We start from the raw sequence: 13,952 nt of genomic DNA, 5'->3' as shown, positions 1-13,952 counted from the left end.
GAGGGAGCTCTTCTTAATATTTTGACACCAAAATCATGTCGATACACCTTACCGACTGCGAGTAAAGCCACCCACGCTTTAACTTGACAGACTGTACGTTATGTTTTCTTGTTGTATTTGTCTATTTAAGCTGTTATTTAATTTTGTAATATGTTCAAATCTGTTTTTTATAAGCTTATCTAGTAATTTAGACGGATAACTGTTGTCTAAGAGGGTATATTTTACTAAATTTAAATTTGTATCCCAGAATATAGGGTCGGATAATTTAAATGATCTGTCAACTAAGGAATTTACTACACTAATTTTGTATTTGAAATCACAATATGAGTTAAAATGAAGGTATCTACCTGACAAGGTTGGTTTTCAGTACCAATCTAAAATCAATTTCCCTCCTATTTTGTTTACAGTGATATCTAGAAAGTTAATTTTATTATTTTCTTCTCTTTCAAAAGTAAATTGAATTCTGTTATTGCATTTGTTAAGTTTATTTTTAAGGTCTATAATTTTATTACTTGGAACGCATGAAAAGATATCATCCACATATCTATCAAAGAATTTAACTTCATATGGTAGTGATTTTAAAATTTTGTTTTCCATATTTTCTATTACTAAATCTGAAACAGCTGAAGAAATAGGTGAACCCATAGGAGCTCCGTTGATTTGTCTGTAATATTTATTATTATGTATGAAATATGCATTATTTAAGCAGAAATCTAATAGTTTAATGAAGACATCTTTTTTCATATTTTTGCGTTCTTTTATTTGAATTCCATTTGAGTTTAACGTTAGCTTAAACTAGGTTGATTGGTTTTAGTTTTGCCAAAAACTTTTTTTATTATTACACTTAAAAATTGGGATAAGATATAAAGTGGTGAGTCTATAAATAATATGACCGGTCTTAATAGAGTACCTATTTTGTGCACTTTTGGAAGTCGTTGAAAGCGAGGTGCATGTCCTTTGTAATTTTTTCAATATTTTCCTGCGTTACTATCTATTTTTTTTCGTTTTTCTTCTTTAATAATAATTTTGTTTGACTATCTAGCAATTTTACCAGTAGGATCTCTTTTCTCCTCTTTATATGTATCAGTGTCACTCATCATAACCTCATATTTGTTTAAGTAATCAATTTTGGACATTATTACAGTCACTTTTTTCTTGTCTGCTCTTATAATCATCAATTCCTCGTTAGATTTCAAAAATTTCTTTCTTTCAATTGCTAAATGCACAAATTCATTATATTTACCATTATTTACATCTTTACTCAGATATGAAGCTAAAAAATCTGAAAACTTGCGTCTGAATTCCTCTACTTTATCGTTTTCTATCAAATCTATTTTTTCTTCTAGCGATGCGAGAGTGTCTTACACAATTTTATTTTTGTTAATTTGAGTTGGTATTGTACTAAAATTCTGTCCTAGGCTTAGGAAATATAATACGTTTTACGGTTTTTTTACATTTGTGAGATTTTTTATCCATTTTGGGTTGTGTTTTTTACAAACGAAAACATAGTATTTTTCTTTATTCCAATCGAACTTTTTAGATGAAATTAAAATTATATTTTTGACGTACTCATCTGTATACAAGTTTTGTGATTGTTTGTATTCCTGTATATTTTCAGTATCTATTATGTTATTTATTTGTCTGTCTACATTAAGTTTTTTTTCTCTAAATTCCGAAGTTCTGAACAAATGTCTGCAATTTCATCGTTAAGTATATTAACTTTGAATCTTAAACAATTTTTTCTCTAGATGTTATATGATGTTTTAAACTTAAATTTTATGTTTGGGGTGCAATTGATAATGTGTGGTGGAAGAATTCTATTTTTTCTACATTTCAAAAGGAATCTAAGTTGATTTTTCATATCTTCTATGTGAATACTTAGCTTGCTCTAATTTCTAAGGGCTTCGACTGCTTCAGTATCCTTGTATCTCTCTCTAATCTTCCGGAAAAATCCGTCTTCAGGTGTAATTCTTACAGCACTCACAAATGTCAAAATACCGGAAAACGTATATTTCCTAAGGCTAGGGCAGAATTTTAGTATAATACCAACTCAAATTTACAAAAATAAAATCGTGTTAGACACTCTCGCATCGTTAGAAGAAAAATAGATTTGATAGAAAAGGATAAAGTAAATGAATTCAGATACAAGTTTTCAGGTTTTTTAACTTCATATCTGAGTAAAGATGTAAATAATGGTAAATATAATAAATTTGTGCATTTAGCATCTGAAACAAAGAAATTTTTGAAATCTAACGAGGAATTGATTATTACAAGAGCAGACAAGGGAAAAGTGACTGTAATAATTTCCAAAATTGATTACTTAAACAAATGTGAGGTTATGTTGAGTGACACTGATGCATATAATACATATAATAAGTACTCTATTAAGACCGGTTACATCATTTATAGACTCACCACTTTATAACTTATCCAAATTTTTAAGTGTACCAACAAAAAAAGTCCTTGGCAAAACTAAAACTTACGTTAAAAATAGCTTTCATTTTATAGACAACATTAAAAAAATATATTTCGTCCCTCATGACTATGAGATAGTGTCTTTCGACGTTACGTCACTTTTCACCAGTGTACCAATCAGACAAATGAACAAATGAACGGATTTCCTATGGGTTCACCTATCCCGGTAATAAGTGTAGAATAGAGAAAAAGTAATATTTTCATATTTCAGCGCAAAAACAGGGTGTCTACTAAGTAGGACAAGAAAAGTTCCCGTACATTTCCCGTACATTCCCGTAAATTCCCGTCAATTTTCCCGTACATCTTTTTGAAAATGTTAACACAATGTTTTTTCAACTATTCAACTATTATCGTAACATTTTTCGCGCAGTAAATCCAAGAAATTAAGGGTCAAATTTTTCTATCGTTCGAATTTAAACCCTGTGCTAAATATTGTTATAACAGAGATAATAATACGATGAATCAAACAGTGTTTGATTCATCATTCATTCAAAATTTTTTCAAATTCATTTTTTTCATTCAAAAGTTTCGAATATCACTTTAACTTTTGTTTCTTTTTCTCGATTTCTTCAATCAACACGTTCCGTTCGTTATCCAAAGTCATTTTTTTATTTTCCAGTTGTTGAACTTCTTTGGCTGTTTGTCTTTTCTTTTCTTTTTCGTCACTTTCTTTTTTTCTTCTTTGCCGTTGCTCCTTGCGTACTTCAGTGTACCTACTGTGGGAGTTTTGGGATGCGTGCACCGTGGACTGATTAATCTCGGTCTTCAAAATACCACCGCATTCCGCAACAGCGTCATAAAGGTGACGTTGGGCAATCAAAGATGCTTCTTTCTGATTTTCCACAAGGCATTCTTTATTCACGGAAAAACGCTCTTGCCAAAGGATATTTCAATGGAGAACGTTCAAAAAGTTTGGATATGAAAACTTGAAAGCATTTGCCACAATCTCGCTGGAATAGAAGAACGTCTTTCTGCGACAAATTTTTAGATTTCCAACATTTCCTTGTACCGAAACCTACGTCAATGTCTTTGGTAATCTTGAGATTTCTATCATCATTCATATCGATGTCTTTGATGGGCGTAGAGTTAAAAACTTCGTTCTTCACAATGCGAGTTATTGCACTGTGTTCGATCTGATACAAAGCTATGTAAAGAAATGGAGCCAATGGCTTATAGCTTCGAAATTCATGAAGAAATGGTGCGATTTCTCGTGCCAAAATTTCAAAGAATGCCAGTTTTGCAGGGAGGAGATCGTCTTTCACCAATTTTTATACAATCTCGAAGCTTTTACACTTAGGATGTTCTTTTTTCGCAATAGTTGCATTTTCAAGCCATCTGATGTTGCAAAAATTTAACGGAAACTGCAAGCAATTTGTAATCCGAATAAAATCTCCTCGACGAGCAGGAACTCCTTGAAGATATTGCACAAAGCTCTGAAGAGGTCAATCAAATTCCAATTAGTTGATGTCATTCCAGTTTTGAAAGCACCGTGAAGAGTGTGAATCCCACATGAACCAATGTCCAAAAGTTGAGCGTCATCTTTTCCAGGTCGCAACTTAGAAAAAAGTAATTTCAAAACTTTGAAATTAACATTAGGACCATACATGGAGATTTGCAGAATATTTTTCGTGTCATTATCCACAAGAGCTTCCTCCAAGCCTTTGAAAATATCATTGGCTTAAGCACTTCTAAAAACAACAGACATGAAGTATCGCGTTTTAACCTCGTTCTCTTGTGAATCCCAATATCTTACTGTTATGTCCATTTGCTGTGATTGGGAGTATTTATTCAGAGATTCGTCAAAACTTTTCCATGAGAAAGAAATCAAGCGTCCTTTTTTTATGACCATTTGAGAGAAGCTGAGAAGGTGAGCCATGTGTTGAGCCTGCCTGAGTTTTTTCGAATTCAGTAGAAGATCGATCATTGACGATTGGATTATTTGCAGATTTAGAAGTCGGAGGTTCTAAACCTTTTGAAGGCAAAGTTTCCGGTTTGAAAATCCATTGATTTATCAAAGGCACAGTTTCTTCATTTGCTTGGCTGCTTGTTTATGCTGGCCACCTTTCTGATGACTCTTAAGAGCTGTGATTCCCATACTCTCAACAGAAATTTGGCAGTGGCTGCACCATTTGCATCTTGTAGCATAATTATCCAGGGCATGGGGTTCAACCCACTGAAATTCGATTTCCCATCTTAGACATTCGTTATCCGTCTAAATTACTAGACAAGCTTATAAAAAACAGATTTGAACATATTACAAAATTAAACAACAACTTAAATAGACAAATACAAAAAGAAAACATAACATGTATGGTTATTCCTTATATCGAGCACCAGAAAAAAATAGCTAAAATTTGTAAAAATACTAACATCAAGTTTGTTTTCGTTTCGAACAAAGATAATTTTAAATGTTTCAATACAGGCAAAGATCCATTAAACAAAGGACAAAAATCTACCGCAGTTTACGGTATCGACTGTAGAGGTTGTGATGGTATTTATATTGGACAAATACAAAGAACAACAGAAAAACGTATGAAAGAACACATGTACGATCGTAAAAATGACAAAAGATCTACTTCCCTTGTAAAAACGCTCTTGAAGAAGATTGCCATTTTGATTTTGATGGAGTAAAGATTTTAGAAACAGAAAAAAATTATAAACGTCGAGTTTTCAAAGAAATGTTTTATGTTAAAAAGAATAACTTATCAGTGAATACAAAAACAGATATTCAATACCTAAGTCATAAATATGACTATTTAATTGAATCTACTAATTACAAATGTTGACATTAAACAAATTTTGATTCCATTATTGAGTTGTGTTTTAATAAAAGAATTACACCTTGTATCAATTATAACTTTTTGTAACATAAGAATTTCTCATTTATAGATTCACTAAATAATATCCAATAATGTATGACATCTCTCACATCCAACAAATTAAGAAAGGAAAAAAAATGTAGTAATTATAATCTCATTATAACAATTTCATGTATGACGTCACACACCGAATGTATCGTACTATACGAAGCTTGATATAACAAATTTTACCACCTAATTATGTAAGAACTTTGATACGAAAATGAACTCAGTATCTCCATGGCCTCGGAAGTGTCTATTCGTGATGGCCCAAAAACTTAATTACATAAAAATAAACGATCCATCGACCATGGAGAGAACTGTTTCAAATAACATTCTTCTAATGAAAAACTCAATTATTATTGATTTGTAATATTTTAAACGCATCGATTCGTAAATTATAATTTACGAATCGATGCGTTTAAAATATTACAAATTATCTTAGAAATCTCCAAAAATCTATGTATATGACTACTATTGAATCTACGACCTATCTCTTTTCTTATGGTAAGAATTATTTTATATAGCAATATAGTAATATTTAATATTTGTTTTTTATTGTGTAAAATAATTTTTTATCATATGAGTTTTTTAATTCTTACAAACTGATGAGGTCCGGCGTCGACGGGCGAAACATGTTTTAATAACACCACAATAAACATAAACTACGGCCAGTAGACAAAAACATCAGAAAACTTTTCAAATTTAGGATTGCTTTTGTTTTACCTATCAAACGTTGCTAGAGGATGCAACACCCTGCTTGAAATCCTATGAACGCAGAGAGAACTTCAAATGTGACCCACCCTCTGAGCTCTGAAAAGGAATAGAACTCTCCAACCTTTTGACTGACTTCGGGACCCGCGCGGACCCACGTTATTTCTACCATTTCGCAATAACATACTCAAAATTATTAATAGTTCACGATTCGCGCAATCATCTTTAAGCGCGAGTTGATATTTGCGTTCAAAATTCACGATTTTCTTGAATGAAAGCATGTAAGTAGGCTGGTTATCCTCTACGGCTGTATGCGTGAAAGGTGATTGAATGTAGGCTTTTCCGGATCCGTTTCTCAGAAGAGGTTGATACACGGGTAAAGCCTGTAATTTATACAGAGTATACTCTGCCTTACCTATCAATGGGATATCCATTACTACTTGGAGAGTACCATTGTTAAAAAATACAGTTATTGTGGCAACTTGAGATAATTCCTTAATGCTATTGCGTAGACCTAGTACTGGGAAAGTGGCCTTGGGAACATGATCATGGATATAAATGAGGTCGTTGATTTTATTGTGCATAACTAGACCATCATCGTACGTAAGTAATCCGGTTACAGGTTCAATCACTCCGTCTAAGAATCCTAACATTGGTGAAGTTCTTTGTGTCCGCATCCCAGCTGGTAACTTGATTGGTAGTTTCTTTGTTTAGTTATAGGTTAGTTCCTCGAATTCCTAATAAATGATATCATTCAATTGGGTATCTGCGCCTTAGTTAGTCCGGATATCCTAGTTGGCGATAATTTGGCCACACTCTGCTTCCACCGCAGGCCGACAGAATCTTGGTAGTATTTTGACCCTGGTTTGGTAGTAGTCCAAGGAAACGTAGATTTTATCCACACGCAAGAACGTGTTGATACGCCAATTTTAGTGATCTGTATCCGCACTGGTCCTTGATCTTCGTAGTACATTGCCGTGCGCGACTGGAACTCACGATGTTTATAGGTGTTTCCTAACGCAGTATGAGCAATCCAGAGAATGGTGTGGACTAATAAACCCTTTTGATGACCGTGATTATACATGCGTGTTATTCTTATTAGAACACCGAGATATCAAACGAATCTGCAATGATTGTACTAAATTTATACATTTTATAACGTGAGTGGTGCACCGTTTCATACATACGGCAGAAATGAAAGTCCTAACAATGAGTGACCAAGAGCTTATCCGCATGTTAGATGAATCTTTTACCATTAGCGTCCTCGAGAACTACATTATTATTCTGGGTGAAGCCCACGATAGTATAAGCTCAAGTTTCCCGTTTATCAAACTTATTTTCGCGCACGTCTTTGAAGGCAATCACTCTATCTCCGATGGCTGCGTTCAACGGCCATGCCTTCTCGCCATAACGTAATTTTGAGCGTTCTTTCGCTTTGATCATATTTCGAGCTGCTGTCTGTTGGATTTGAATCAGTCGAATCATTAAATCAAGAAGCTATAATCCATAAGTTTCCAATTTGTCTATAGGAGGGAATGAGCTTGGCATGCGCGCAATATGTCCATCGAGTAATTCAAACGGGGTGTAATTCGTCGATTCATGGACAGAGGTATTTTATACGAACATTGCAAAAGGCAACAGCCTATCCCAATCATCATAATCTTGGGCTAATGAAACTTCCTCCGCAATCCGTTAGGATGCAGCGAGGAGACCCACATTGCGCGAATAGGTTTTGTGCAACGGCATGAGTCTCCGTGTTAGTTTTTAAATCTGGAATAGGTACCGTGATGCCCAACTTTGAGCAATTATACTGTAGGGCAAGGATATACCTATTACCCTGAGGTGCAATTCCTAGTTTACCAACCGTACCAAGAGAAACCGTATCATGTACTTCTAAATGGGTATCGTTAATAACCATCAGCTCGCGTATGCGGGTCCGCATTAATTTATTTTCGAGACAAGTATTACATTTTTGGATGTAATTAGTCACATCTTGTCGCATTCCTGGCCACATATAACGTTCTCGGAGACGACTGTAGGTCTCAGTTATATCCTTGTATCCGCAAAGAAGACCATCATGATACTCGGAAGCAACGTTATCGTAGGTGGACCAGCCCGGAATACGTCAATTAAAAACTCGGCTAACTTGTTTTGCGGCAAAGTATCTAGCAAGTCGCCTGAATTTGCCATGCGTAATGATCCGTGCTGATCTTGGTTTAAAGCTTTCTGCAATTCTCTTAATCCTTGTATAAAACCCCTTCAATCGATGTCATCGAAACTATTTTTCTTAGCGACTGTCTAGTATGTTTTATACTTACTGGATGCAGTTACTAAAATTTGTCCTTTTTGAGGCCGTTTCCCCACAAATCTTGAGGATTGACACGATCAATGGCAATAAGTAGTTTAAAAAATGGATTTGTTGTTTCACTATCTTCCGCCATGAAGTGAGCATAGTGATCACGTCAATACGTTAGTGGCTGAGTCCACTCATGGAGAATACACTAGGATTGCGAATTTGACTTTTCTTCGTTTGGTAGAACAATCGATTGGATTTGTTCGATTTCCTCTTCTGGCGAGGTAGTAGGATGGTCGATGTAAGACATTTCGAGTTGTAAGGGCTTCCATGTTGTAACTAGCATTGGGGCAAATGCAGGAACCCTTGATTCTTGCGCAGATCCGCCCATAGGCGTTATGTCTACAAGCCTTTTTCCTGGCTTATTCAGTCTTGTACCAGTCTAGGGGGCTGCGATATATTCCTCTGTGCGTTCTGGAGTAGACCGAGCGAAGGAAATAGGAACCGTGAGAGGAGAATCAGACAAAGACTGAATGGACGGTTGCTGCCTAACGATGGAGGATCCCATAATTTGAGGTAAATCTCTGAATTGTACTGTACTGTAGCGATTTCCCTTCTTAACCTCGGAGATCACAGGAGGCTCTTGTGTTTTTAAGGGCTCTAAAACGGGGTCCCTTGAGTCGATTTTATTTATTTGCTGAAAATGATTCTGAAATGATGCTAGACATTTAGTAACCCTCTCAGGGAGTGGATCATCCAGTTCAGTGAACTTCCATATTTTTCAGATGGAGTAAGAGCTCTTGATCTTGCTCACCTTTGGATACAGCTGTGATTTTAATTTGGACTGTGTCAATACTATATAATCAGCCTTACAGGTTCTAAAAGTACGACTGATGGTTAGTCATGGATTGATCGAACTCAGCAATGGACGTTTGTATGGCAACTCCCAGTGTGGATGTGTGAGAATTGTACTTAGGCGATTTATCATTAATTTCGCCATCACTAGTATCTACACTACTTGTACAGTCTGGGCTAATATTGACGATGTCCTCGAGGGAAACTGTCTATGAGAAACTTTGAACCGATAAAGATGCTCAGTTTTCCTATTCCCTTTTCAAGTGCTTTTTGTGCAGCATCGGTTGCGGCTTGTATTTCAGCCGAGTTATTATTTTGGCGACCCTGCGCCGGTTTTGATGTATTCGAAGGATGGTCCCGGCCAAACCAAACTCCTACCCCTCTTTCTGGTTCTCCTTCGCTGTTATAAGCACATGCACCATCTATGCATACGTCCGTTGTCTTACTACATAGAGTTGGAAACCAAGGGATATGGAGATACGGCGGTGCACATTCAGGTGCAGCTTTTTCAACTTGAGGCACCAAAGTGGGTTCTGCACTTGTGAGCATGTTCCCTTCGTTAGACTGGTGAATCGGAATCATCGCTGTCTTCTGAGAACGCATCATCGGATTTTGAGTTGTCACGAACAGATAAAGACCTCGCAGGTTCTTCCTGCAACCGACCTCGTAGACGGATTCGGATGGCAATACTACTTTGGTCCAAGTTTGACTTTTTATAATGTGCCGGTGGTTTATAATCACCGTCGGATTCTTCGGTTTCCAAAATACCAGTCAGGTGCGGGAGGCGTGAAATACTTGTGACAGATGTCCTTCTAATCGTTTTTCATTTTTTAAATCAATTGCAACCGGTTTCTTTTACCCGAGCTTGTATTTTCATAGTACGAGATAAACGTTTAATTTCTCTTTTTAACTCTGTCGTACTTTTCTAAATTAAGGATCGACAAATGGTATCTGAGTAATGGTATCCGGCTCTGATATAATTACGAGGAAGTTAGGCCTGAAACAAATCTGAGTATCTGTACCTACACGGTCACATGGGTTTCTGCCACTTCAGGCCTTATACAAGAAACATAAATAGAATCTTCCCCTACGACGGGTCTTCTTAAATTTTAAATGCATTGGTTTGGGTGACGTTGGCCTTACTTCGGCAGATGACAGGATCGGAGGCCATAGGGAATTATCACTTACTCCCTGTGATGAAGGCGGGTATGGCATAGTGTAAGGGTATCCGTAACAAGGTGATTACATGGGTGAATATGGATATTGTACGTATGGATTGGGGTACATTGGATGTGAAATAGGGAAAGGTGGATAAGGCAGAGAAGGGGGGTACTGGATATTAGGAATAGTTAAAGTAGCTTCGCCTGGGGCGTTTTCTTGTCGATTAGATTTATCGACGCCCTACATAAGCTTGGTATAGGGACTGGGTGTCGGGGTATAGGGACTGGGTGACTGGTATAGGGACTGGGCATCGCGCGCACAATTTATTAGTGGCTTTATCATCATGGATGTGTTATTACTGGGACCCGAGTACTTTTCCTCTAATGAATGTTTCACTCTACTAATGAGTCCCAAGGTCCTATCGTAGTAATCGCTTACGCTTTCTTTTTGGTGCACACGAAGATTCACGATCGCTTCAAAGTACCACTGGTACTTGTTAGTAGGGGCGATGCGTATTTTCAAGTGAGCTGTTAAGTTCTTAAGGGTTGGGAATTGTTTATCGCGAACACTTTCACGAGAAATACTCTTGAGTTTACTAAGAACAGTTTTAATAAAAGATGGTTCCGTTGCCTCTGGGAAATAGACCACCCCGTTACCTATATCCTGCAGGAACTCCTTTAAATCCGGTTTTTCCCATTAAACGTGGAAATTTGAAAGGTGCTTTGTTGAATGGTCATAGCCTCCAGCGCGGTTGCCATCGCGGCACTTACAACCATCATGCTAGATTGATTTTTGTTTCATTACACATTGTTTGTATATTCCTCAATAGCATATCGATTGACTTTATCGAGCTTTATGAATGAACTGTTTTGAACACCTTTATCTAGAAAACCTAAGGATAGCAAAATTGCGTTCTCTAAATTCACAACCCCGGAATAATTAGCGAGCACTAATTACGAGGAGGTTTGCCTTCAAGGGAATGCTACTTGGTTTATTTATTCTAAAAAAAAAAACTCATTTAGCAACCATGTTATATAAATATAAATGTCGATTTTGAATTATTATATATCTACAATGTTTAGATCCCACAATCACAAAAAAATGAACGAAAAACAATCATTACGATGTAACGGCACGATATACTTTTACATGGGTTGTACAGACTTATTTGTAATAAAATACAATTTAGGCCTATTAGATGCTCTTGGTTTATCTCGCTGGGCACTTAATATTTTTTTTCCTTTCATGTTACACCCAACAAGTCACTGCACACTTTGTTATCTGAATGAACACCTTACGCTCTCTGTCTCTCTCCGTCACCATTGTTAATAACGCTTAAGTAACAACAGTTCTAACAAGTTAATGCTTAATGCAAGCTTGGAAAATGCTTTCCTCTTGTTTGTAAATTGCAGGTTTCGAATCACTTAAGATAATTAAGCAGTCAGTTTCACTATCGGACGAAAGTGTCACAACCTTAATTTGATCCTGGACTTGAATTTAATTTTTGCTTTCAGAGTTAATTACTGGTCTATGAACCTGTTCTACTCTTTGCTGTGCTTTGTTTAACAAAGTATTAAATAGGAAATTAAACTGCTCTGGTGTCTCAGTTTCATTGAAAGTAAATTTCGGCTTTAATTGAGGGGGTCCACTAATCGAAGATTGATTGGTACTTTATTGGATTCCCAGAGGGTCCAAATACTGTTTTTATTACCTGCACAATGATCTTATTTTTGATAAATCCTTAAACGATCGCGTTAAATTTTTTTTTATTTTTTGTATCCCGTAATTGCTTTCCTCCCCTAGGTGTTGACCTTTGTTTTTATTCAAATCAGACATTTTCGTAATCTAGAGCTACCATTGAAAACAATTGATCTTTTCAAACTTCGTTAATAATGCCAGTTATTTCAAAACCGATCATACGATGGACAATAAGGCTTGCAGAGTGATCCTTGAAAAACGGTCAGCTGGCCAAGGAGGCTTCCTTATTCTTTTTTGCATTTTGAATCAATTATTGCATAAGCAGAGAAGTCTAGTTAAATACAAAGAATATATTTAATCGGAAGTAAATCAACTGCTGGCCGAAAAGGCTTGCTAATTAATTCTTAGAAAGAGTATCGGCCGGCCAAAGAGGCTTGCCTAACCTCTTTGCATTTCCCTTTACCTAGTTCACTCTCACTTTCCTATAATCACAGATGCGTTGAGAGTTCTATTAACTAACTTTAATCAATTCCAAAGAAGATCTATTAATTATTATGGATTTTTTTAAACTCCAAAATTCACTAAAATCTCCAAATAACCAATTTAAGGAAAGGGAATAAACGTTAATTTAATTAGCAGCCGAGTGGGGTTTGAGGTTCCAATCCAACTGATGCCAACATTCTTTCTATTACGAACAAGCTTAAATAAATTGTAAATTTATTCATTGATTTTGATCGGGGTAATTTTGTGGTAACATGATCGCGAATGAGCTGATACGTTGGAGGAACAATTGACCAAACTAACTCTCGTTAGTCTCTTTATTTTATATTTTGGTGGTTCGTGAACTTCCTCCTGTCGGAGTACCGCACTTGCTGCTTTTTCTGAAATTGAGACTAGGTGCGAGTAAATATTATGTAATAATGCATCAGACCTTTCTGGATCCCGCTAAAATCTTCGGCACTCCTCACTCGTGATTTCACCCAAGCCCCACTCGCGAGCCTTCCGATCTGTCGAGTACTCCTCTTTGAATTTTGATTTAATTCAATTTAACAGTTTATATTCACCATGACCGGAAGATGACACTGCAATCATTCCAGTTAAAAAATATTGGGTCTGGTGGTCACGCAGAGTAAACAACGACACTGCAAATAAGCCGGTTGCTGCTACTGGAATAAACTCAGAACTGGATAGACGTGGCTTATTTCTTCGTACCAATAGTTCAGCTTCAATCTAATAAATTCGACTTTCTAGTTCTTGATTCACTAAACTTGTTATTCACTCCGGTTTTCGTTCGCACTAAACTTTTATTATTTTCACCTTGTCAGCGACTCATTGAAAACTCGGATTACTGCGTCGATTCAAAATCTGATTTTTGGGACAGCAACCGCGATAGGACGCGCGAGAACAAACAAGACGGAGCATGGAACCATAAGGTTCCGATCGCACACCTGACTTCCGAACGAGGGTAGAACTCGGTGTCAAATGCTGAAGAGAATAAGTTTTGCTTTATTTCGTTACCTAGGGGAAGTAGGATTTGGCAGGGATTTTTTCAGAGTTTTGAAAATTAATTTTTCTGGTCGCTGTGGGAACGGCGATAGGATGTGAGGTGACTTAAAAAAGCTAATGCTTATTGAGCATCGACTGATCATTTTTTCAAAGCACATGTGCCAATGTCGAATCAAAGTTAAATTCTATATTTGAATTATTAAAATCATTATTTCAACGAGTGACAACAATTTCCAGACCTCATTACAGAAATTATGTTTTATATCAGATTTTATTTTTAAGTAAAAATTTTCTATTCTATTTTAAAATTTATAAAAATATTCTTAGTTCTTCTGTCTTCTTTTTAGACAATAGTAACTTGTGAGATCTATGAAATAAGAAACATAAAGAGG

The 13,952-nt window shown here is 36.2% G+C and overlaps 2 protein-coding genes across 3 annotated transcripts in view; both read right to left on the bottom strand.

Annotated features, from left to right (window-relative positions):
- LOC117182322 overlaps positions 1-13,952 on the bottom strand; it is a 305,836-nt gene that overhangs the window by 109,066 nt on the left and 182,818 nt on the right. The window lies entirely within an intron of this gene.
- Positions 9,373-9,744, bottom strand: LOC117181298 (ribonuclease H1-like). The gene has a single exon (XM_033373858.1). It carries the CDS (start codon positions 9,742-9,744, stop codon positions 9,373-9,375), a length of 372 nt encoding a protein of 123 aa, XP_033229749.1.

This window comes from Belonocnema kinseyi, chromosome 10, assembly GCF_010883055.1.
Source record: "Belonocnema kinseyi isolate 2016_QV_RU_SX_M_011 chromosome 10, B_treatae_v1, whole genome shotgun sequence".
Classification (NCBI taxonomy): Eukaryota; Metazoa; Arthropoda; class Insecta; order Hymenoptera; family Cynipidae; genus Belonocnema; species Belonocnema kinseyi.
This window is presented reverse-complemented; position numbering and strand designations above follow the sequence as displayed.